Source organism: Porites lutea, chromosome 11, assembly GCF_958299795.1.
Source record: "Porites lutea chromosome 11, jaPorLute2.1, whole genome shotgun sequence".
Classification (NCBI taxonomy): domain Eukaryota; kingdom Metazoa; phylum Cnidaria; class Anthozoa; order Scleractinia; family Poritidae; genus Porites; species Porites lutea.
This window is the reverse complement of record NC_133211.1, coordinates 5,482,160-5,504,849: the sequence shown is the minus strand read 5'-3', so window position 1 is coordinate 5,504,849 and position 22,690 is coordinate 5,482,160. Positions and strand designations below refer to the sequence as shown.

The 22,690-nt window shown below is 38.4% G+C and overlaps 5 protein-coding genes across 6 annotated transcripts in view; all 5 read right to left on the bottom strand.

Annotated features, from left to right (window-relative positions):
- The window catches only part of LOC140952478 (uncharacterized), a 5,961-nt gene extending 4,114 nt beyond the window's left edge, over window positions 1-1,847 (bottom strand). The window contains exons 1-2 of the mRNA XM_073401904.1: window positions 1,769-1,847; window positions 256-282 (exon numbers count right to left, since the gene is read on the bottom strand). Of these exons, the coding sequence (XP_073258005.1) occupies window positions 256-282; window positions 1,769-1,847 (106 nt within the window). The remainder of the gene's footprint in view (window positions 1-255; window positions 283-1,768) is intronic.
- A 1,024-nt stretch (window positions 1,848-2,871) lies between these two features.
- On the bottom strand, window positions 2,872-4,847 carry LOC140952477 (uncharacterized). Its single transcript, XM_073401903.1, has 3 exons — window positions 4,840-4,847; window positions 3,940-4,241; window positions 2,872-3,688 (listed from the first exon to the last, which is right to left on the bottom strand). Exons 1-3 carry the CDS (start codon window positions 4,845-4,847, stop codon window positions 3,066-3,068), a joined length of 933 nt encoding a protein of 310 aa, XP_073258004.1. The 3' UTR covers window positions 2,872-3,065.
- A 3,135-nt stretch (window positions 4,848-7,982) lies between these two features.
- Window positions 7,983-9,003, bottom strand: LOC140952476 (uncharacterized). Its single transcript, XM_073401902.1, has 2 exons — window positions 8,967-9,003; window positions 7,983-8,825 (listed from the first exon to the last, which is right to left on the bottom strand). Exons 1-2 carry the CDS (start codon window positions 9,001-9,003, stop codon window positions 8,203-8,205), a joined length of 660 nt encoding a protein of 219 aa, XP_073258003.1. The 3' UTR covers window positions 7,983-8,202.
- A 122-nt stretch (window positions 9,004-9,125) lies between these two features.
- Window positions 9,126-11,962, bottom strand: LOC140952475 (uncharacterized). The gene is made up of 5 exons (XM_073401901.1): window positions 11,879-11,962; window positions 10,347-10,383; window positions 10,243-10,269; window positions 9,746-9,798; window positions 9,126-9,371 (listed from the first exon to the last, which is right to left on the bottom strand). Exons 1-5 carry the CDS (start codon window positions 11,960-11,962, stop codon window positions 9,126-9,128), a joined length of 447 nt encoding a protein of 148 aa, XP_073258002.1.
- A 2,079-nt stretch (window positions 11,963-14,041) lies between these two features.
- LOC140952075 (phosphatidylserine decarboxylase proenzyme, mitochondrial-like) lies at window positions 14,042-21,617 on the bottom strand. Of its 2 annotated transcripts, none has more exons than XM_073401493.1 (6): window positions 18,146-18,445; window positions 17,715-17,881; window positions 17,009-17,245; window positions 16,124-16,376; window positions 15,449-15,609; window positions 14,042-14,645 (listed from the first exon to the last, which is right to left on the bottom strand). In XM_073401493.1, the coding sequence occupies exons 1-6, from the start codon at window positions 18,318-18,320 to the stop codon at window positions 14,406-14,408; spliced, it is 1,233 nt and encodes a 410-aa protein (XP_073257594.1). In that variant the 5' UTR covers window positions 18,321-18,445; the 3' UTR covers window positions 14,042-14,405. The 2 variants fall into 2 exon arrangements, with proteins under 2 accessions (XP_073257594.1, XP_073257593.1); XM_073401492.1 differs by lacking the exon at window positions 18,146-18,445 and adding an exon at window positions 21,401-21,617 and having other exon boundaries at window positions 14,043-14,645.
- Window positions 21,618-22,690: the final 1,073 nt, after the last annotated feature.

The window sequence follows — 22,690 nt, the reverse complement described above, 5'->3', positions numbered from 1 at the left end:
TCAGATTAATTCGCCCAGTTGTTATGTGGAGCGTAACTATATACTAATTTAAGTTCATATGGCAGTATTTGCTGCTAGCAATCTACTATTCCATTTAAAGGCAGAAGGTGTGAATAGGTATATAATGTAGGTACTAAATTGGAAGGTTGACCGGGTCAGAAAGTATTTTGCTGCTTAATAGAATTCGTAACTGCTGGGCATTGTGTCAGACAGTGAAAACATGGTTATACTAATTGGTGCGATGTCTTATCTTACCGTTCTGACCATCTCGTCCTTCCCTTTCTAGGCAAAAAATGAAAAAATATATTAGAACAACATGAACAGATAGGAATTACGATTCATTAAAAGTCATAAGCTTACCGTCGCCACAGTTGCAGCATTGGTTTTGATTTGATACCTAAACACAAGGAAATCCGCGGGGAATTCAGTGGTATTGAATTTCATTAGTTAAAGTAGCACAGTCATGGTGTATATCCTTTCCATCTTACTTTTTATATTAGACAAAATTAATTCATACAAGGACCAAACTAAAAAAAAATGTCAAACTTACATTGCTTACAGAGTTTTTCTGGTTTGTCAAGGTGAAGGAACGCAAGATCAGAACAAGAAACAACGGAGTAAGCAAGCGTAACATTTTGAGCTCACTCTCCTTTCAGTGCTCATTTCGTTTTAAGTTGGAAATGGCGAGTTTCACTTTGATGGGAACGATGGTGCTTTTATTTTCTTAACATCAAAAACGGCGAGATTATTAAAATTTTAATATTTGTAATACTTATGATCATTTTGATGCAAACATTGGTTGAGCTGTCATAACCTTGTCATGTGCTGACTGTTCTTGTCCACCAAGAGCTTTTTATAAAAGTGGAGTAGTGAGCATTGAGTGTAAAAAACCGTTTATTTAGAAGTACAGTACTTAGCGATTTGATTTCAATACAGAATTTTCCAAAAACAAGTAAAAAAAGAACACTGCGCAGTGTCATTTGATTGAACGAGCGACGTGAGGAGTCAGAAATAGTGTTTACTTAACAAACTAAATAGTATAAGGCGCTCAACCTTCTTCTCGCAATCTACTCTATTTTGCCTTGAAAAATATACGCTGAAGCCAGGGTAAATGAAAAAGAAAACGATTGTTGTTGTTTCACATAAAATAAGCGATTGCTTTCTTCATGATCCCACCGCAGCGGGGGAGGATCGATAACGGAGGCGAAAGCTGAACACCTTAGGTTTGATATCTTGGAAAAAAATAAAACTGGAAAAAATAGAGAAGAAGAAAAAAAAATCAGGCTCCAAAAAGTGCGTCCGAAAATGTGATTGATCGGCAATCACTTTTGCTGGGTAGCCTAAAATATGTCAAACTTCTTAGTGATTATTTATCTCAGGTTCTTATTCTGCTGTATGTGCTAAATCCGTCACGTGACTAAACACGTGATCAAAATCTAAAATTAAGGAAAATTGTATGAATTTACTTTGTATAGATAAATGAATTATCGTTTCTGATAGAGGATAATTGTACTTAAAAACTTTCAACGTTTGGGATGAATAGTGGAAGAACTTGATACACACTGATCATTTGAGTATCAAGATACATGGGCTCTGGGGCCTGGTGGAAATGGTCAATGTGCTGTCAAAGAAAAAAGATAAATTCTGGCCTAAGCTTGAATGAGGACTCTGTGAGAGAGTCTAATCATTATTTTGCAAGTTTACTTCGCGATAATAATAATAATAATATGAACATCGTGAAAAACATTTCTGCGCCACATCTATTCACCCTGCTCAACAGAAGCTGGCATCTCATACATGTCAGATCTGGTCTGATTGGCACCAAAGTCATGTGAACCGTCAGCCATCGCAGTGCAAAGATGTCATCAATTATCATGATTTAAAAATCGTCTTAGTCATCCACTGACTCTAATAGGTTATTTAATTTATATGATTCTACCCAATTAGCAACTTGAGGGTTTATTAAGGGTAACAAACGAATGCTATTCTATATCCGAGTTTTCACTCTTATTGGTAACTTAATAATCGAGAAAATCTGGGACATCTCTATAAAACAAGTGTTGGAAAGCAAAAGAAAATGATCAGGGAGATCAGACCACCAATAAAACTCCAAAAGTTCTTTTACATGGATCCAACCTGACTAGAAGATCAGATAACGTTTTGGTTTATAATCAGTTCGTGTCAAGATGTGTTTGGTGCTACGATATTCCCGCCTTAACGACAGATTACGTAATATTACCTCGACTTTATAAAGGCATTAAAGAACGTAATCTCTCTTATTGGAAATTTGGCCTCTTCGGTGATTGTACATATACTTTTGTCTTTAATGATTCGTCTCTTGTTAGGTTAAAGGAATATAAAGAGATTCACAAGGAAGCGCGTCTTTTATAGCTGTAGACGGCTAACATAAATTTTGTTATCTTGAAAAAGAGCCAGTGTAAGCTTTTCCAACTTTCTGATCCAATCCTTACAACTCAAGAGTATGTACCACATGGTGATAAAATTCGATATTATACTTGATAATATCAAAAGTTCTTTTTCTTCTTGAATATTAGAAAAAATACTTCTCCTGTCCGTGCGTTGAATTATTTAAAAAAATCGAAAAAAGAAGTTTGTAAAAAGGCAAGACAGTTGTCATTAATTGACGCAGTCAATCGTTATTCGTAGTTCTTTAATTATTTTGAGTCGGTTTTTCTGAAAAACTTTGCTCATAACACATGCACCAGGCTTAGAGTGGAACTGAATCTAACTCTTGCTCAATTTCCCCCTACCCAAGCAACAAAAGGGTTGTTCTGGGAAAAAGCAAACAAACAAACAAACGACCAATAAACAACACACCCAAATCGCCAATGCTTTTTACTCTTATTTATGAGCAGTCAATACAAGATGCGAGAATTCTTTTTAACTGGATTAATATCAGGTCGTTTTAATCTTGACACTATTGTTAGAACGTTGATATCGCCAGCAGTCTGTTTTAAAACCTACTTTATTATCGCCTGTTAACACCTAAGTATCTAATTCTTTCTCGCGCAATTAGCTGCTCGTATATTGGCTTGATGGATTTGCTAACGCACCATCACCCAGATTGGCTTGTTCAGATAACAGTAGCCCGCGATACATTTGGTGCCCCGCGCCCTGCTGTCATCGCTGTAGATGTATTTGTTTGAGCCATCACCAGTATTCCACATGTCAAGCCACTTATCCGTGCCACCGTGATATTCTGAGATCCCCTTGCTTGAATCGAAGTACAAAGTAGATATAGTGGCAAAACCCACGCTGGGATTTCTTTTGTTATCTGCTGGACTGTACTTATAAAATCCATTCACGTTCTTTATCAACTTCATAGACTTCCCCATCAAAAACTTGTCGAATTCCTCTTTGTCTTTGTTTGGTGCGCCCGCTTTTCTGTTGTAAATGATTCGGATGGTATCAACGTCATCAAAGCGGAACATAACCTCTTTCCAGTTCCCCATGCTTGGATGTATGTGACTCGCGGCATCTGCGTTCTTAGTTGCAGCGGCCACTGATGAGAAAACAGTTTTGATGAAGATGAAGCCTGGGGAGACCTTAGTGGCAACTAGGGTCCAACCTCCACGCTCAGTTTCCATGTCGCAAAAGGCTTGGAATGAGTCAGCTGTCGAGCCACCGTTTGGATCAATCCAGTAAAGCCCACTGCCATGACTTTGGCCTGATAATAAATATATACTGAAAAATGAATATTATTTTACATGATTGTTTATATATTATGATTGATAGGATGAACTTTAGCAGGCATATTTAAGAAAGATGGCGACTGCGGCATTGCAAACTTTATAAATCAGCTTTCACTCGTCCCAAATATATAGGCCTGCATTGCAGGCCAGCTACTTCTCAGCAATATCTACAACTATCTCTTCAGTCTCTTATGGATTCTTTTTATTTATCACAGTCTCAGCTTACCAGAATTTAAAATATCCAAGCAATGGCGGCCGGGTCTATCTGCCGTGTAACCTTTTCCAACAGTCAGCACTGGAAGCCAAACACTTCCATCACAGAGTTGCAAGGATTTCTGGGAAGTATTGTAGCTTACAGTGCCGGCGATGCTTGAGGTACATTTCTCAGCGGTATCGCTAAACTTAATTACACCTCCTGCATTCTTTCCTGGTGAGCCACGTTCTCCTTTTTGACCCTGAAAAACAAACAAGTCCTTAACTATTCTTAAAACCAATCTAGGGTTGGGGAAACTTGAAGACTCAGATCTCCTTCTTTGTAATTCTTTTACTTAAGACTGGTCTTTACCGCTGAGATTTCGTCAGATTTTAAACGGAATTTTTTATCTTATGTAACTACTTATTAGAACAGAATAAGGTGGTACTGTGTCAGTCCGCTTTTACTACAGAAAATAGACTCTGGAGTTAAACAAGCGGGTTTTTAGAGGCAGCTGAAATCTCGGATTGCAGGGAACTTGAGTAATCTTATCCTTTTGTCCGGTGTTCTTAAAAGTTCTCGTCTGGCTTATTCATCTTTGTTCCAAGAAATAATTTATCATCGATTTGATAAGGGCAGAAAAAACTTTATTCCTTTTTAATATTTTTACCTTCATTCCGTTTCCTGCATTGATCCCGTCTCTACCATCACGACCATCCTTTCCTTGGGTGTGAAAAAATAAAATTATTTAATGGTAATGAGTAGAAAAGAGAACGAGAAGAACTCACGGAAAAGAAAGCGGAAGACAACAACTTTAATCATGTCACGTCAGTGACATTGATCTCTTGCTTAATACTTCATTTATTTTTCTACACCATCTAAATTAAAAAGTCCCAGCTCTGACTAGGTTATCTTATTTTTAACCAGATTCACTTTTCCATTTTCAACAGTCAGAACCTCTTATATTTTCTCAGATTAGTTCGCCCAGTTGTAATATAAAACGAGACTAATTTAAGTTCCTATGGCAGCATTTCCTGCCAGTAATCTACTATTCCATTGGTGAGCAAAAGATGTAAACAGATATATACGTATAGGTACTAAATTGGAAGGTTGAGCGGGTCAGAAAGTCTTTTACTGCTTAATAGAATTCATAACTGCTGGTCATTGTGTCAGTTAGTGAAAACATGGTTATATTAATCCGTGCGATGTCTTATCTTACCGTTCTGACCATCTCGTCCGTCCCTTCCTAGGGAAAAAATGAGAAATTATGCTAGAACAACATGAACGGATAAGAATCAAGATTCATTCAAAGTTTTTAGCTTACCGTCGCGACAGTTACAGCAATGGTTTTGATTTGATACCTAGACAAGAGGAAGTCCCCGAGGTATTAGTATTGAATTTTTTTGGTTAAAGTAGCACGGTCCTGGTGTATATTCATTTGATCTTACTTTTTACATCAGACAAAATCAATTATTTTCAAGGACCGAACTAAAAAAAGTGCCAAACGTTGAACGTTGCTTACAGATTTTTTCTGGCTTGCGAAGGAACGCAAGATCAGAACAAGAAACAACGGAATAAACAAGCGCAACATTTTGAGCTCACTCTTCTTTCAGTGCTCCTTTTGTTTTCAGTTGGAAATGGCGAGTTTCACAATGATGGGAAAGATGTTTCCTTTATTATCTTAACATGAAAAAACGGCGAGACCATCAAAATTTTAATATTTGTGTTACGTATGATAATTTTGATGCAAACATTGGTTGAGCTGTCATGACCTTGTCATGTACTGACTGTTCTTGTCCTCCGAGAGCTTTTTATAAAAGCGGAATAGTCAGCATTGAGCCTAACAAACCCTTTATTAGAAGTACAGTACTTCGCAACTAGATTTTAACACACACTTTTCCAGAAACAAGTAAAAAAAGAACACCGCATTGTCATTAGATGCCATCAGCGACGTGAGGAGAGAGTGAGAGATAGTATTTACTTAACAAACTAAATAGTATAGGGCGCTCAACCTTCTTCTCGCAATCTACTTTACTTTGCCTTAAAAAATTTACGCTGAAGCCAGAGTAACTGAAAGAGAAAAAGATTGTTATTGTTTCACATAAAATAAGCGATCGCTTTGTGCATGATTCCACTGCAGCAGGGAGGATGACGGAGGCGAAAGCTGAACACCTTAGCTTTGACATTTTGGAACAAAAAAAAATAAAACAGGAAAAAATGGAGAAGAAGAAGAAAAAAAAGAAAAGAAGGAAAGAAATTAGGCTCCAAAGTGTGTTCCGAGAAACATGATTGATCGGCAATGACTTTTGCTGGGTAGCCTGAAATATGTCGATTTTTTTTGTGATTATATATCTTAGGTTCTTATTCTGCCGTGTGTGCTAAATCTGTCACGTGACTAAACACGTGACCAAAATCTAGAATTAAGGAAATTGTATGAATTTACTTTGTATAGATAAATGAATTATCGTTTCTGATAGAGGATAATCGTACTTAAAAACTTTCAACGTTTGGGATGAACAGTGGAAGAACTTGATACAAGGCCTTATCATTTGCGAGTGGCAAGATGCATGGGCTCTGAGGCCTGGTGGAAATGGTCAATGAGATGTCAAAGAAAAAAGAATAATTTCTGGCCTAAGCTTGAACGAAGACTCTGTGAGGGAGCCTAGGCATTATTTTGCAAGTTTACGTCGCGATAATAATAATAATAATAATAATAATAATAATAATATGAACATCGTGAAAAACATTTCTGCGCCGCATCTATTCACCCTGCTCAGCAGAAGCTGGCATCTGATACATGTCAGATCTGGTCTGATTGGCACCAAAGTCATGTGAACCGTCAGCCATCGCAGTGCAAAGATGTCATCAATTATCATGATTTAAAAAATCATCTTAGTAATCCACAGCAACTTGAGGGTTTATTTAGAGTAACAAACGAATGCTATTCTATATCCGAGTTTTCACTCTTATTCACTCACTCACTTACTCACTTGGTCGCCCGAAGGCGGGCAACCACTAGATCTTTCCACAGCCTCCTATCAGCCATCAGTGCAGCAATCTCACTTGCTTCGAATGCCCCAGTATCCCTCTTAAGAGTGTCAATATAGGTAGTATTCGGTCTTCCTCTCCCGCGATGGTCATGTGTGGGCTCCCAAAGGACTAATTTCTGGGTACTTAGCTCTGGATGGCGATAACAGTGTCCCGCAAGTTGTAGCCTATGTTGTAGCCTCACTCTTATTGGTAACTTAATAATGGGGAAAATCTGGGACATCTCCATAAAACAAGTGTTGGAACTAGAAAGCAAAAGAAAATGAGATCCGACCACCAATAAAACTCCAAAAGTTCTGTTCACATGGATCCAGCCTAACTAGAAGATCAGATAACGTTTTGGTTTATAATCAGTTCGTGTCAAGATGTGTTTGGTGCTACGATATTCCCGCCTTAACGACAGATTGCGTAATATTACCTCGATTTTATAAAGGCATTGAAGAACGTAATCTCTCTTATTGGAAATTTGGCCTCTTCGGTGATTGTTCATATGCTTTTGTCTTTAATGATTCGTCTGTTGTTAGGTTAAAGGAATATAAAGAGATTCACAAGAAAGCGCGTCTTTTATAGCTGTAGACGGCTTACATAAATTTTGTTATCTTGAAAAAGAGCCAGTGTAAGCTTTTCCAACTTTCTGATCCAATCCTTACAACTCAAGAGTATGTACCACATGGTGATAAAATTCGATGTTATACTTGATAATATCAAAAGTCCTATTTCTTCTTGAATATTAGAAAAAATACTTCTCCTGTCCGTGCGTTGAATTATTTTAAAAAACCGAAAAAAGAAGTTTGTAAAAAGGCAAGACAGTTGTCATTAATCTGACGCAGTCAATCGTTATTCGTAGTTCTTTAATTATTTCTGAGTCGGTTATTCCGAAAAACTTTGCTCATAACACATGCACCAGGCTTAGAGTGGAACTGAATCTAACCCTTGCTCAATTTCCCCCTACCCAAGCAACAAAATAGTTGTTCTGAGAAAAAAGCAAACAAACAAAAAAACGACTAATAAACAACACATCCGAATCGCCAATGCTTTTTACTTTTATTTTAAGAGCAGTCAGTACAAGATGCGTGAATTCTTTTTAACTGGATTAATATCAAGTCGTTTTAATCTCGACACTATTGTTAGAACGTTGATATCGCCAGCAGTCTGTTTTAAAACCTACTTTATTATCGCCTGTTAACACCTAAGTATCTAGTTCTTTCTCGCGTAATTAGCTGCTTGTGTATTGGCTTGATGGTTTTACTAGCGCACCATCACCCAGATTGGCTTGTTCAGATAACAGTAGCCCGCGATACATTTGGTGCCCCGAGCCCTGCTGTTATCGCTGTAGACGTAGCTGTTTGAGCCGTCAGTACCTTTCACCATGTCAAGCCACTTATCCGTGCCACCGTGATATTCTGAGATCCCAGCGTTTGACTGGAAGTACAAAGAGGATATGGTGGCAAAACCCACGCTGGGATTTCTTTTGTTATCTGCTGGACTGTACTTATAAAATCCATTCACGTTCTTTTTCAAATTCATAGACTTCCCCATCAAGAACTTGTCGAATTCCTCTTTGTCTTTGTTTGGTGCGCCCGCTTTTCTGTTGTAAATAAGTCGGATGGTATCAACGTCAGCAAAGCGGAACATAACCTCTGTCCAGTTCCCCATGCTTGGATGTATGTGACTCGCGGCATCTCTGTTCTTAGTTGCAGCAGCCACTGATGAGAAAACAGTTTTGATGAAGAGGAAGCCTGGGGAGACCTTTGTGGCAACTAGGGTCCAACCTCCACGCTCAGTTTCCATGTCGCAAAAGGCTTGGAACGAATCTTTTGTCGAGCCACCGTTTGGATCAATCCAGTAAAGCCCACTGCCATGACTTTGGCCTGATCATAAATAATATGTAATTTTAAGATTATTTCAAATGATTGTTTATTTTGATTAATAAGATAATCTTTAATAGGTTCATTTCAAAGTGCGTCTTTAAATGACAGTTTTCTTCCCAGTATCCCAGTCCCTGCCGCTACTTACTCTGTACGTCCCAGCCTTCTCTACAACAACCATCAGTGTCCACAGCATAGGAACTGGGAACGAGTTTGATTCTATTGTCTATAATGCTTTTAGTACTAGTGGTGCTTATAAGTGTCAATTGGTCAGTTTCAAATGCCTTACGCCTTAATTGTTTTTCAAAGTTTAAGCGTACCAGAATTTGAGACATCCAAACAATGGCGGCCTGGTCTATCTGCTGTGTAACCTTTTCTAACAGCCAACACTGGCAGCCAATGGTTTCCATCACAGAGTTGTAACGATTTCTGGGAAGTACTGTAGCTAACAGTGCCAGCAATGCTTGCGGTACATTTCTCAGCGGTATCGCTAAACTTAATTACACCTCCTGCGTTGTTTCCTGGTGAGCCACGTTCTCCTTTTTGACCCTGAAAAACAAAAAAAACAATCTAGGGTTGAGGAAACTTGAAGACTCAGATCTCTTTTTCTGTAATTCTTTTAAGACCTGCCTTTACCGCTGAGATTTCGTCAGATTTTAACCGAAATTTTGTATCTTATGTAACTAATTATTTGATCAAACTAACTGGGTACTGTGTCCCTCCCTTTTACTACAGAAAATAGACTATCGGGATATTTAGAGAGCGTTTCTTAGGCAGCTGACATCTCGGACTGCAGGGAACTTGAATAATCTTAGCCTTTTGTCCGGTGTTCTGCCTTATTAATCTTTGATCCAAGAAATAATTTATCATCGATTTTGTTAATGGCAGAAAAAGCTTTTGTCCTGTTTAATATCTAGAGCAACCTTCATCCCGTTTCCCGCGTTGATCCCGTCTCTTCCATCACGACCATCCTTTCCTTGGGTGTAAAAAGAATAAAATTATTTAATGGTGATGAGAAGACAATGCCACGTCAGTGATCTTGACATCTCACTTTATACTTCATTTATTTTTCTGCACCATCTAAATTCTGACTACGTTATCTTATATTTAACAAGGTTTGCTTTTCGACTTGCGACAGTTAGAACTTCTCATATTTTCTTAGATGAAGTCACCGGTAGTTATATGAAACTATACGGCCAATCCATATGGCAATATTTCCTGCTAGCAATCTACTATTCCATTTATCAGCAGAAGGTGTGAACAGATGTATACGTATAGGTAGTAAACTGGAAGGTTGAGCGGCTCAAAAAGTATTTTGCTGCTATACAATTCGTAATCTGGGCCTTGAATCGTCAGCTAACATTGTGTCCGTTAGTGAAAACATGGCAGTTATACTGATATGTGCGATGTCTTATCTTACCGTTCTGACCATCTCGTCCGTCCCTTCCTAGGCAAAAATCAGAAAATATATTAGAACAACATGAACAGATAGGAATCAGGATTCATTCAAAGTCTTCAGCTTACCGTCGCGACAGTTGCAGCAATGGTTTTGATTTGATACCTAAACAAAAGGAAATCCGCGAGGTATTCATTAGTGTTGAATTTTATTGGTTAAAGTAGCACAGTCATGGTGTATATTCTTTTGATGTTACTTTTTATATCAGACAAACTTAATTCATACAAGGACCGAACTAAAAAAAATACCAAACTTACATTGCTTACAGAGGTTTTCTGGCTTGCGAAGGAACGCAAGAGCAGAACAAGAAACAACGGAATAAACAAGCGCAACATTTTGAGCTCACTCTTCTTTCAGTGCTTCTTTCGTTTTCAGTTGGAAGTGGCGAGTTTCACAATGATGGGAAAGATGTTTCCTTCATTTTCTTAACATGAAAAAACGGCGGGACTATCAAAATGTTAATTTATGTACTTTCGTATGAAAATTTTAATCTGAGCTGTCATGACCCTTTTCATACACTGTCCTTTTCGGTCGAGAGCTTTTTATCATACAGGAACAATCCCCGGCGGAGGGGGGGGGGGGGGGTACTTTTTAGTAACAGATTAATGTGGATGCATTTTAATACGGTTGCATTTTCGTTAGAGTTACTCAGAATGGGATCGCATGTTTTTGGGATTTGGGGAATCACAAAATTCAAGTAGGTACGGATTTAAAAATGGGAAGATTTTTGCTTCATTAAGTAAACATGTGTCAATTCCTTTCAGGATGACCTAGTTAAAAGGCTTTATAAGGTGGATGCATAAACAGAAAGTTACTAAGTTGAGATGTCGGAAATTACAATTTCCCAAAAGTCACTAAGAAGGCGTCTCTATTCGGCCACAGAATAGACTATTTAACAATTATTCCTCGAGCCCGAATGGGCTCCGAGTCAGTAGCCCGTGAGGCCGAAGGCGGAATGGGCTATTGACTCAGAGCCCATTCGGGCTCGAGGAATAATTGTTGAATAGTAAAATCCAACTAGTTCGTCAAAAATATCGAGAACAAAATAATTTTAGCTACTTAAAGCTAGACTTTAATCCTTTTTTGCCGCCAAAAAGCCGGCGCTTTTCGCTACTCGTGGGCTATAACCTATAGCTCAACCAATCAGAACGCAGCATTGATAATAGACCACTTGTTGGATTTTACTAAAATCGGATAGGATCTCCGAGAGGCCAGCGGCACACATCCAGGAAAAATGAACCCGAGTAACCCCCGGGGGAAGAATCCACAACTGGCCGTAACAACTTAAAGTACAGCTCAGTATATACGATTCAATCGTTACCAAGAATTTTCAAAGCGAAGAAAAGCAATAACATTGAGTTTCCCTCTATATAATCAGTGGCATGAGGAGATAGCAAGAAATACGTGTTAACTAAACAAACTGAATAGTATGAGGTGCAAGGCAAACCAGTGAACGCTTAAACTCTTTCCCACAATTCCGCCTACCCCTTATACCTCGCCCTAAAAAATACGCTGAGGGGTAAATTTGAGAATTGAAAAAAAGATATCCCTGTCTCATTTGCATCAACTTTCCCCCCTCCAACTAAGTTTGCTCTTGAACCTTCCGTCTGTTAATCACCACGTCTCTAAAGCGAGCACCTTTTGTGTCACGATCTTTCTCAGTATCGCCATGTTTTCCTGTCATTTTACCAAAGTAGCCATTCTCTACCTCAGAGCTCTACTCTATTGCGCAGCCATAAGATCCGAAGGCTCTGGTGACAAAATTGTAAAGTAGCTCAAGGTGTAACCCTCTGGGGCATGCATCCACCACCCGTTTGGCGTACAAGTTAAAAAGGTTTCTATTGACTCTATTGTTTTACACAAAGTAAGCGTTCGCTTTACTCCTGATCCCTGCGCGGCGGAAAGAGAGGACCCAGCTTTGACATTTTGAAAGGCAAAACCCGAAAAAAGAACGCCTGGCTTAAAAGAGTGTCCGGAATAATTCTTTGCAATAGCCTTAATCAAGACGAAATTTTCCGTGAATGAACGCTCGAGGTCTTATTCTTCAGTACGTGTAATGTTGGTCACGTGGCTTATCATGTGTTCAAAAACTAAAATGAAGGAAAGTATAAGCGCATTTACTTTGTAGAGGTAAATGAATTGGCCATGAACAGAGGATACCTTACTCAGTTTCGCTTTTTTATCTAGAAAGTGTTACCCTTGCTTCATTTCTCCAATTCCAAGACTGATTTTCCTTAGTTGAGGGTCCCGATAGGTTTTTTGCCATCCGGGATTTCCCTTATTTGAAAGTCGGGATTCGGGATTTCGCTTATTTGAAGTTCGGGATCCGGGATTTTTCTTATTTGATCAGCTCGGGATTCGGGAGCGAGATTAAAGGTCTTGAGGGGTGCAGAAAAGAAAAACGGAAAGAAAAAAAAATGAAAAATTGTATAAAGCTTGCAATCAAATGATTTTAATCAACGTAGTAGTACGTTTAGTACAGATAGGCGGTTTGAATAACGGCACAAGACAATAGGCAAACAGTCCCAGTGACAATTACTGTTAAATACTTCATTGTATACACTGAAACATGCAGGAAGAGAGGGCTCTCTCTCCCCTTGCATGTCTGCGTCATGGGCCCTAATCTTTCTCGCGACCATATAACTTTCAAGCACCTGCTTTGCAGGCTAGCCGTAGCTTTTTCTTGTATTGTTTTAGAACACCAAATCAAAAATAACTCAACAAAGTGTGAAAAACTACTGACTACACTGAGGGTCCGTTTTCTATCATTATTCATATAATTAAGGATTTTTCCATATAGTTATTGCTTATTTTTTCAGAAAGACTACTGAGCTATGGTTGAGGCTCATTTCACCACAAACGGATTGAATGTTCTCCAGCCGCTGGTCTAAATTTTTCACATCTCATTAAAAAAATAAAATTTTGTGTACACCTCAGCCAAATCACAAATATCCCCATTTATGTGATTTTATTTACAATAAATAACATCCTTATCTGTTAAATTACCTTTATACAGGTTAACAAGTCCTTCATCAGGACTGAGCCAGGCCAGTGCAAGACTGTCAACTCGTACAAAAAGTTTTCAATTTTAGTCATCATAACAGCATTGATTTTGTTTTCAAGGAACATGAATGGTACCCTGGGTATCCGAGGTATTTTCTCACATGCAGCAATCAAGTGCGGCAGAGATTTTATGAGAGAATATTGGAATAACTTTATTCATAACAAAAATATATTAGTTTAATGTCCAGCAAAAACTGGTATTTGGTCACACCAGCCTCTGATATATCAGTCTCAAACTATTTCTTCCCATTTTTTTCTGGAAACCAAACCAGTATTAATCGGCACAGCCTGCAAGCAAGGGGTGCTCTGGCAGTGGGGCAAATGCCACCAGAGAACCCCGGAGAGCTTGCCCGCAGGCTAAATTTGACAACAGTGTATTAATCAGAACCCCCCCATAAGATGGAATCACCAATGTATCAAGCAGACATGATCCTCAGTAAATTCAACCTTTCCTTCCCAAATTTTCTATAGAACAAGCCTATTTAGGGCAGATACCACTACTGTTAAAGGCGCAAAGTAGTTTTTCGCAAAAGTGAGATCTCATAGCAGTTAACAAACAATACACATACCATATATCACAGTAAGGCCCTTTGCATTAATTTAGGTTTTTGGGAAACTGCCCACCTACCCCTCCCCTAAGCCAACATTAACAATGTCTTCTCACCTAGGGCAAAATGTTGGCTTAGGGGAGGGGTAGGTGGGCAGTTTTCCAGAAACCTTAATATTGGTCTGGCCCTTTTAGGAGAGGGGATATGTATGTCTGTTCTCTGAATTTCACATAAGGTCTTTTTGCGTTTTGAGGAGTAGGCCCTGTCCCTGTCAGTATTAAACCCATCTTCATGTTGTTTTTCGCCATTTCATTTTGTCTGGTTATGCTGTTTCAAGGCAATGTCGCTTGTCAGAAATTTACCCTTACAGCTGGGCCTCCACAAGTGCATAACCAACAACAGTTTCTTTTACACAGAAATGTCCGTGTGGTTATCTCCTATACACAGGCTTTAGTATATTACAGCATGTAATCTACAGATATCGGAATAAGTTACTTTACAAAATAAATTTCAAGTCTAGTCTGTGTCTTTTTGAGATGATCCAATTGGTTCACCATATTGCAGTTTCTGTCCAGGATGAACAAGAAATTCAAAGTCTTTTGGTGCCTCAAATATCAAGACAATAGTTGATCCAAGGTTAAAAGCTCCCATCCTCTCTCCACGTCTCAAAGATACACCTTTAGTGTTGTCATTAACATATCCGCGGTCATCGTAGAAGCCTGGTGTATATCTCTCTGGTTTATTGGTTTTCAAATCCTGCAAAAGTTAACAAATTGGATACTTTAAAACAATGCATGTGTTACATTAATTTTATTCCATTAAACGCAGCCGCATAAATAAAGTTTTTAATGTTTCCATATTTGCAGAATTTATTTCAAAATCACATTTCTTAAATCACCGACAACAATGTTATGATAAGTCATTTGTAAATATGAAGTACAGTCAAATGCCGCTTTAATTATGGACACCTGCTTAATACAGACACCTCATTATTACACACAGTTTACTTTGTCCCTGGGGAAAGAAAATCCTTACATTATCTCTAAATTCAACCTGTTGACAACGGACGCCCTGTTAATAAGAACACTTTCTATGCCCCCCCCCCCCCCCCGCCCCACCCCCCACTCAGTGTCCGTATTAACAGGGTTTGACTGTAAAACAAAATGAGGGAAATTACGTGTTTATTGGGATACTAAGGAATTAATATTAATTGAATTAAATTTAATCATTGTTCCTGAAAAGAACCCTTTGGGGAGGTAACAATAAAGTACGTATGTATGTATGTATGTATGCATACCGGTACTAAGAAAGAGCAAAAACATGAAAAATACCCTCTTGCCAAAAAACAGTATTTTTTTCAGTTATTTTTTTATTAATTAATAATATAACATGTACACTACCACATCTGATGTAAATCAATAAAGAACTACTACAAATAGACAAAATACACTACCTACATGTAATAATTGTAATAAAAGAGGATTGAAGGTAATTAATAAGAACACTATTGAAGTTATTGTTATAATTTACTGAAAAGCATTTTGTGTGTTACTTTTTACCTCATCGAACTTAAGGACAATAGATCCAACATTGTAAGCTCCAACTGCAGTAAAACTAAAAAATCCATGCTTCCACGTACCACTCAAAACAACACGTTCATTGTGGTTAAACAAACCAGACATTATTCTTGCAATTCCTGGGTGAACGGAAAATAAGTCTCCTGTATGGATCAAGGAAAGAAATAACAAATAAATTATTATATATCTTTTATCTATAATGGTACTACAAAGTATTGATACATTATGCCTTTAAGTCCCAAGAATGACCAACATCAATTATCTCCTAACAATGTCAATACATAATCAAGAGGAAAGGTTATCAGAATTTATAAAATGATCACCAAGGGGAATATGCTAATAAGACCTTTTAACAAATTCTCTCAACTTATTTTTGATGAAGTGTATAGAAATTGATGTGGAAAACTTGTCTGTGGATATTGGGGCTTAAAGGACTATTGTTTGGTGTGTAAATGGGTAGAAGAAAGAAAGACTATTGTATTCCATTTCACTTTGTAGTGTAAACTTGGTCAGTAGAGTACTGGACTGGAGCACAACAGTCTTAGGTTTGATCCCCAGGAACAGACAAACTCTCAGGTCTTAAGAAATAAAATTTTGATTCTTTTCTCAAACTTTCCCTATGGATCATGCAGTACACTTGTGTAGATGAAAACCAACCTGGAAAATGTCTTCTGAGGGAAACATTCCATTCACTAGGAGAGTGAAATGAATGGTAGTCACCAGGTCCAAGATAAATAACACAGTGATAAAGCTTTTTATCCTCATTCACTTCTAATTCCCTGAGTGTTGAAGTAGATGGCTGGTCAGGTCCAAGGAAAGTTTTCATTGAATAAGTCATTCCTTTGACTTGCTCTACCACGTCTCTTTCCACTACACCAAAATGAAGAACACGCCCATCAGCTGGACTGACCTTACAAAATGGAAAAAAAAGGCAGTCAATATTATTAGTAAAATAATGTTACCATGGTGATGAACAGAACTATTGCATGCTAAACTGGTTTCATTGCACCCTTTTTGGCATTTACCAAGTTTGTCAAAGGAAGAGGTCAGAAAGTGAAAAACCTGTTTGACTTGAAATATACAAAAATGTGCACACCAACTGTCTCCTTATCTAACACTAAAACCTCCAAAAGTTTCAAAGGTTAATTGAGCCTCCCTATGGATATTTCCAATGAAATTGCAGTCGGGACAATCGCTACTGATAAAACAATAGTTGCCATTCTGATCATGTTTGACAACGTATGTCGTGCATTGAGGGCAAAGGAATCTGCAAAAAAGTGTGCTGCATGCCTGTGAAGTGCCCCTGTGTAGACGGACACGACATACCAGTAGGGTGTTTTCTCATGCTAATATATTTGTTAATTTCATACACATATATTTGCAACAATTAGCTTCACTTTAAATCTTGAACAATATACCTTTTGACTTAACCACAGAGGGGTACTTCTTTTAGCCTGAAATGGGGTTTTTGTAAAAATTTTGTGGGGTTGGGGGTGATTGGCGGACTCACATTGACTTGAATGTAGCCTTAAGTATACTTACAATAGAACTAGCCTCGCAGATCTTTCTAGTGTTAGGTTTAAGTTGTCTCCTAAAGAAAGCTCCCAGGCTTGGATAATTAATAATTTCTTCTTCCACAGCTTCAGCAACATTACAGGAAAAATACCACGAAAATGTTCCAATGACAGGTTTACGCAACCAAAGGGGTAAATGCACGTCACAAAATTTACCCCATACACGAGAAAAAGCTCTTGTTGGTAGCTTCTTCATTAAGGCAACCTGAAAACAAAAAGAGAGCCCACATACTCAAAGGAAGAAAATGTTATGAGGGTGTACAGTGTAGAATACACACTCATTTCTTGTACCAAAAACCTCCTTTTAAATGAATGTTTAAATACAAAATTTTAAGAACATACTAAAAACACACCCAGGCTGAGAGTCACCTCATTTCTTTAGGATAGTACAAATAATGCTAAAATAAATGAAACTTTAGTCTAACAGGACAATTAACTCAAACACTTAGTTAAAAATGTGGTTTTCTTGATGTGATCCACTGAAGAACAACTCTGTCTGTAGCTAAAAATGTCTTTCCTTTATGGATATGTTGAGAACATTTTCAGGCTAAAATCTCAAAAAGAAAACTAGGAATGTTCAATCTCAGCCGCAACCTTAAAATTAGGCGTTCTTCTAAAAAAATGTATTGATATGTTGCGTGACAACACAAAAAGGTCACGCAATCATCCCTTACCTGCCACTGAGCAACCAATTCACCAGATTTGAGTCTTCTTTCCTCTCTTTCCTTAACATGCCAGAACTGCTGATAACAAATATAAGCAAAGCCCACACTTGCTGGAATACTAAACCATCGCAAGGTCCCCAAATAGCTTCTCACGGCTGTCCCAAGTCTCTGGGCACCTAACGTAAAGAGGAAAGGATCATGTACTTGTGAGCTTCAATAAACAAGATAAATCATCATCTGCTACAAATCCAACTAAAATCGGGAAGGCGAATGACTAATCATGTGATTATCTACAGCAGTTTGCAAGCCACTAAACTTTTCAAAACAAGTTCGGGTCGTCAGTAAAACTGTCTATGATGATCGCGTGACGGCTAGACGGACCGTCGGGTAATAGGCCTAGGTACAATTTGAGCTTCGCGCTGGGTTTCAGAAAAGCTTACCTCTGGCTGTATGATAGTTACGTGAAAGCAAAGGATATATTCCAAGCACAGAAAACTTGCTGTAGAGAATAGGCGAATGTTCTGCGACAACATTCGACTTTACAACAAGTGGAGATCGCGCGCACGACGAACGGTACAAAATTACCCTTGTAGATCCACGTAAAATGCAATACATGGTTTAAATTGGATTTCCAAATTTTTCTTCGTCGATCCCTTCACTAAGAATTAACGTTAAAATAGGAACAAGGTCGCCAAAAGAGCTTGAAAATGATGCAACAATATATTTCGGCACATGGAACAACCTCGACTCGCGGGCGCGATGAACTATGGGAAGAGTTTTCTTTTCAGGCGGGTGGAGTGGGCCTGTGGCTTTTACCCCGTCGGTTGGTCGGTCGGTGATGAGTGACAGGGGCTACTCCTTCCGCTTTTTAAAACTGTTTACATTCGATATATATTTTTCCATGATGCATTGAAATCATCTTGACAAGATTCACAGGACTTGATTTTTTATTTTGTCTTTTTTGTAAGATTTTTAAAAAAATATTTTTTTCAGTATTTCGGTTTCCAGCCTTCCACGGATAGACTTGATTGGTTTGCCTTACGTCGCTGACCAAGCTTAGCATTGGTCTGTTTATCCTCAGGGGCACAGGCGAAAACAATTTTAGAAAATCTATTTTAAAAAATCAGGGTATCCCCTCTTGAAAAAAATATCGTAACTGAAACAAACTGCATTGATTAACTCAAACCTCGATATAAAGAAGGGCCAAGCCTGGCAAAATATGTTCAAAATGAGGATGTTTCGCTATATCGAGGTTCTTTTCCAGGCTTCTTTTCCATATATTTCTAGGTTACCTAGGATAAATTTGGGTGAGCAAAAATTGCGCGCTATTTTATCGAAGTGTTTAACAGCGCCTATGATGGATGTAATTAGCTGCTTTTCTAATGCAAATATAGCTAAAAACTTAAAAAATACAGCAGTGATGACTAATTATAGCATCGATTACAATTAATAAACCATTTTTGTGCATCCTGCGAGATATAATTGAGTGAATTTATTAAATAATTGCAGGAGCCGACTCCCGGATAATTGAGAATCTCCTCTCAGTTGATTTTGTACGTGCTTTAGCACGTGACTAATCTACAGAACAGTCTGCAATGAGGATCTGTGTTGCCGGCTTCCTATACATTACGTGTGTAAAACGTTTAATGGCACTACGGTACGCTTAACTACCAACTACTTGTTTCACAAACGTAACATATTAATATTGACTTTGCGTTTGGCCAAAATAAAGTTAACGCCCCCTTCCACCCTTCCAATACGTGCCTCTCTTTTTAGCCCAAATTTTAAACATGCACCTGGGCGGTTATTCGAAGTCAAAATTCAGGTGAAACAACATGCTACAAAGCCTTTCGAAAGCTGTATGCCCACGCTGCAGAGGGACTTGTCAATCAAGACCTACAATTTAGATAAAAGACCTGGATATTGCTCCTCTGTATCGGGGATCCCGGGGGATTTAGACTGTCTGGGTTCGGTGATTCAATTTACGCAGGACTCCGTGTTATCACATCGTGTAAAGAAACCCAAATATTGCAACCCCCAAACTAAAAATAAAGTGGCGCGAGGTATATTTGTGGTCTTTCTTCATTGTAAATTCTTAAAGGCCTTCAACAGGGGATCGATACATAGGGGTTAAGGAACTATGTATGAGTTTTAACATTCCAAACCATTTCATGGCCTCTTGCTTCCTTGTGCTTACTTAAACGTCTTCCTGGGGGGGGAAGGGTACTCGACAAATTTTAAAAGGAGAGGCTACGCCCCGACAGGCTCATGGCCCCGAGGTCTAACCCCTTATTAAAGAACATCTTAGACAGAAAAGGTACTCCTGCCTTTTATATACTTCTACTGACAAATAGTACCTCTTTTCATATACCTAGTAGTTTATAACTTTCCACTCCTTTTAATAACTGCTTTAAATCCACTGTCTTTTGAATGTGAGTAAATCTCAAGACCAGACCGTCCTCTCGACTTTTTTTACAGCCGTAAAATGTATCTTTTAGCCCTTTTGGGCCTTAAAACATGACAGATTTTCCTACCCTTTTAAATACTTCGATCAACTAGTGAAATCCCTTCCTATTCATATGGCATATCCTGAAGCCTGAAATAGGTACCCCTTTCGGGCGGAGCCTCCCCGTATAAGCCATTATAGGGAGTACCCCCGGAACTTAAACGCTTGTCACTGTTGTATTGTCTGGGTATTATCTGTTCCAATATAATAACAAGCTTTTGATCGACAATGACTTTTGCCAAAAATGCAAAGAAAACACATTTAGCCTTGAATAAGATGCATCTCTGGAGAGTTCAAAGTACAAGAAGATGTACAAAGTACAACGAGGGTCAACGAGCAGAACTAAGTTTTGATCATACGATCACGGCTTGAGCTATTTCCGCTTAGTAAGCCTAGGGTGGCAAAGGAAACGTTCTCCCGGAATCGCAGTTGATACCGCTTATTTGGTATTCAATCTCTTCGCGCAGGATTGTTGATGCATGACGTACTTTCCCGTGGATTTCAAGGTTTTGTTGCCAAAAACAATTAAAATTACGTAATCATATATTTTATGGTGTTTTCGCGTCGGATATTATAAAATGCCTGATATGTTGCTAGCCTGACTTCTCCCAAACCGGAAGTCCTGCAGGGACCGACAAGCCATATCCTCACGAGCAAACTTATCTGAACTGTTAAATAATTAATTTATAAGTTATCGTCGTTATTTTGAAGCGCGCTTTCGATGATCAGTCTCTCTGTTAATCTTTCTTTAACAGGCGACGCCATTAAAACCATAACTCTGCATAGTTTTGCAGCGTTTTTGCTTGATCTTAAAATAAAAATGACAGATTTTGAACTATCTTTTAAAATATTTACATTTTTTTTTTCGTTATCACGATAAATGAGATTGACCAATGGGAAAACCGGAAAGATATCGTATGATTCTAAATTTGCATGTGCCGAACGCCAAAAAGGGATTGGCATTGTGTATGAAAGATTTCATAGCCGCTATGAAGTCTATAAAGTACATTTGCCAAGGTCTTCCCTTAAAATTGTCGGAAATTTTTCCTCTGTAAATCTCTGAAGGAGTAAAATAGAGATCATCAACGAGACATCGTTTGATCGATCGCGTCTGGACCAGCTATAGCCCGGAACTGAGCTTTGAACCTACGGGGTGTGTTGCAGTTAAATTAAACTTGAATTGTCTTACCTCGTTTAGTGCTGACTTTTATTTTCATTTCCACGCTTCTGATTTTCCAGGATCGAAGAACGTCCAGTTTTGTTACGACGATAATAAATAACACACTGAACAGAGTGTTGATGCTCAGAAAAAGGGAAAGCCATGCTTGACTGTTAGCACCGGCTTCATCGACTCGTACGTGAAATTGTACATCTAAAAGTATCTGATCTTCTGCGTGGAATAACATCGTGAAAATCAGTACTTTCTATTGTCGACAACTCGTACTTTTTAACAGAAGGCTACAGGCTTCATTTTGCCTTCATGGCGAGATTGCTGCATAGGAGGAAAAAAATTAAATTTAATTTACTGAGACATGTGTATAGACCGGTCAACGACTGAGAAGACCAGACTCAGGTTTTGCAAAATAATTTATACGCCAAACACGATTATTAACAAGGGACCTTAGCAAATGTGATTGGCTTGTGATGAACTGTGACAGCTGGATGACATCGAATGTCACACAAGGAAGATTGTCACGCATTTTTTACTTTTTTTCAGACATATTTTCACTAGTGTTTGAAAATGGCGTTTCAGTTACATACTTCATAACAGTCAATTCGACGATGAATTCCTCTGAGAAAAGATACTAATTAGTGAAAATTGTCCCACGCCTTTCTCACGTGACAAAAAAACTTAACGAGGTGAATGAGGAGCCGATTAATCGGCTCCTGCGAAAATTTGATTAAAATTTAAATGAAACAAGTTTTTTTTAAAGAAAATTCCAGAGAAGGAGAGGCCGAGGATAACAACTCTATTTTTGCGATTTTGTGTGTGTTAAAGTTACCGGACAACAAAAATGAAAAGAAAAATGCCATTTCTTACAGCAACAATGTTACTACCCCATGTTTGTAGAACCTGGCAGAGAGCTAGAGGACAAAGACTTATACGAATGTAAATTGAATTCGTTCTGATTTGAGCCATTACTCTGGTTACTTTATAAGTAGCCTTCCTGCGGGTCTCCTAATTCATGTCCTTAAGAGACGAAAGCCAAGGAATTAGCTATAGGGGATTTCTACATTCAGGCTAAAGTGACCTGCTATCTCTCTTATTTAGCTGCTTCGTCTCGCGTGGTATAAAGAACGTCCGAAAAAAATATTTTATAAACAGCAACAATGTTACTACCCCATGTTTGTAGAACCTGGACAGAGAGCTAGAGGACAAAGACTTATACGAATGCAAATTGAATTCCTTCTTGATTTGTGCCATTACTCTGGTTACTTTATAAGTAGCCTTCCTGCGGGTCTCCTATTTCATGTCCTG

Excerpts from the sequence above, each read along its gene's own strand:
- LOC140952477 (XM_073401903.1), bottom strand. Across the intron at positions 3,689-3,939 it reads CTTGGATATTTTAAATTCTG|GCCAAAGTCATGGCAGTGGG; the intron begins GTAAGCTGAGAC and ends ATTTATTATCAG.
- LOC140952476 (XM_073401902.1), bottom strand. The coding sequence starts at position 9,003 with ATGGTTGTTGTAGAGAAGGCTGGGACGTACAGAGTAA. Across the intron at positions 8,826-8,966 it reads GGCTGGGACGTACAGAGTAA|GCCAAAGTCATGGCAGTGGG; the intron begins GTAGCGGCAGGG and ends ATTTATGATCAG.
- LOC140952475 (XM_073401901.1), bottom strand. The coding sequence starts at position 11,962 with ATGACAGGAAAACATGGCGATACTGAGAAAGATCGTGACACAAAAGGT. Across the intron at positions 10,384-11,878 it reads TGGTGATTAACAGACGGAAG|GTATCAAATCAAAACCATTG; the intron begins GTTCAAGAGCAA and ends CCTTTTGTTTAG. Across the intron at positions 9,372-9,745 it reads ACGCGGGAAACGGGATGAAG|GGTCAAAAAGGAGAACGTGG; the intron begins GTTGCTCTAGAT and ends TTTGTTTTTCAG.
- LOC140952075 (XM_073401492.1), bottom strand. The coding sequence starts at position 21,617 with ATGTTATTCCACGCAGAAGATCAGATACTTTTAGATGTACAATTTCAC. Across the intron at positions 17,882-21,400 it reads AAAAGTCAGCACTAAACGAG|GTGCCCAGAGACTTGGGACA; the intron begins GTAAGACAATTC and ends TCTTTACGTTAG. Across the intron at positions 15,610-16,123 it reads CCTCAGAAGACATTTTCCAG|GAGACTTATTTTCCGTTCAC; the intron begins GTTGGTTTTCAT and ends TGATCCATACAG.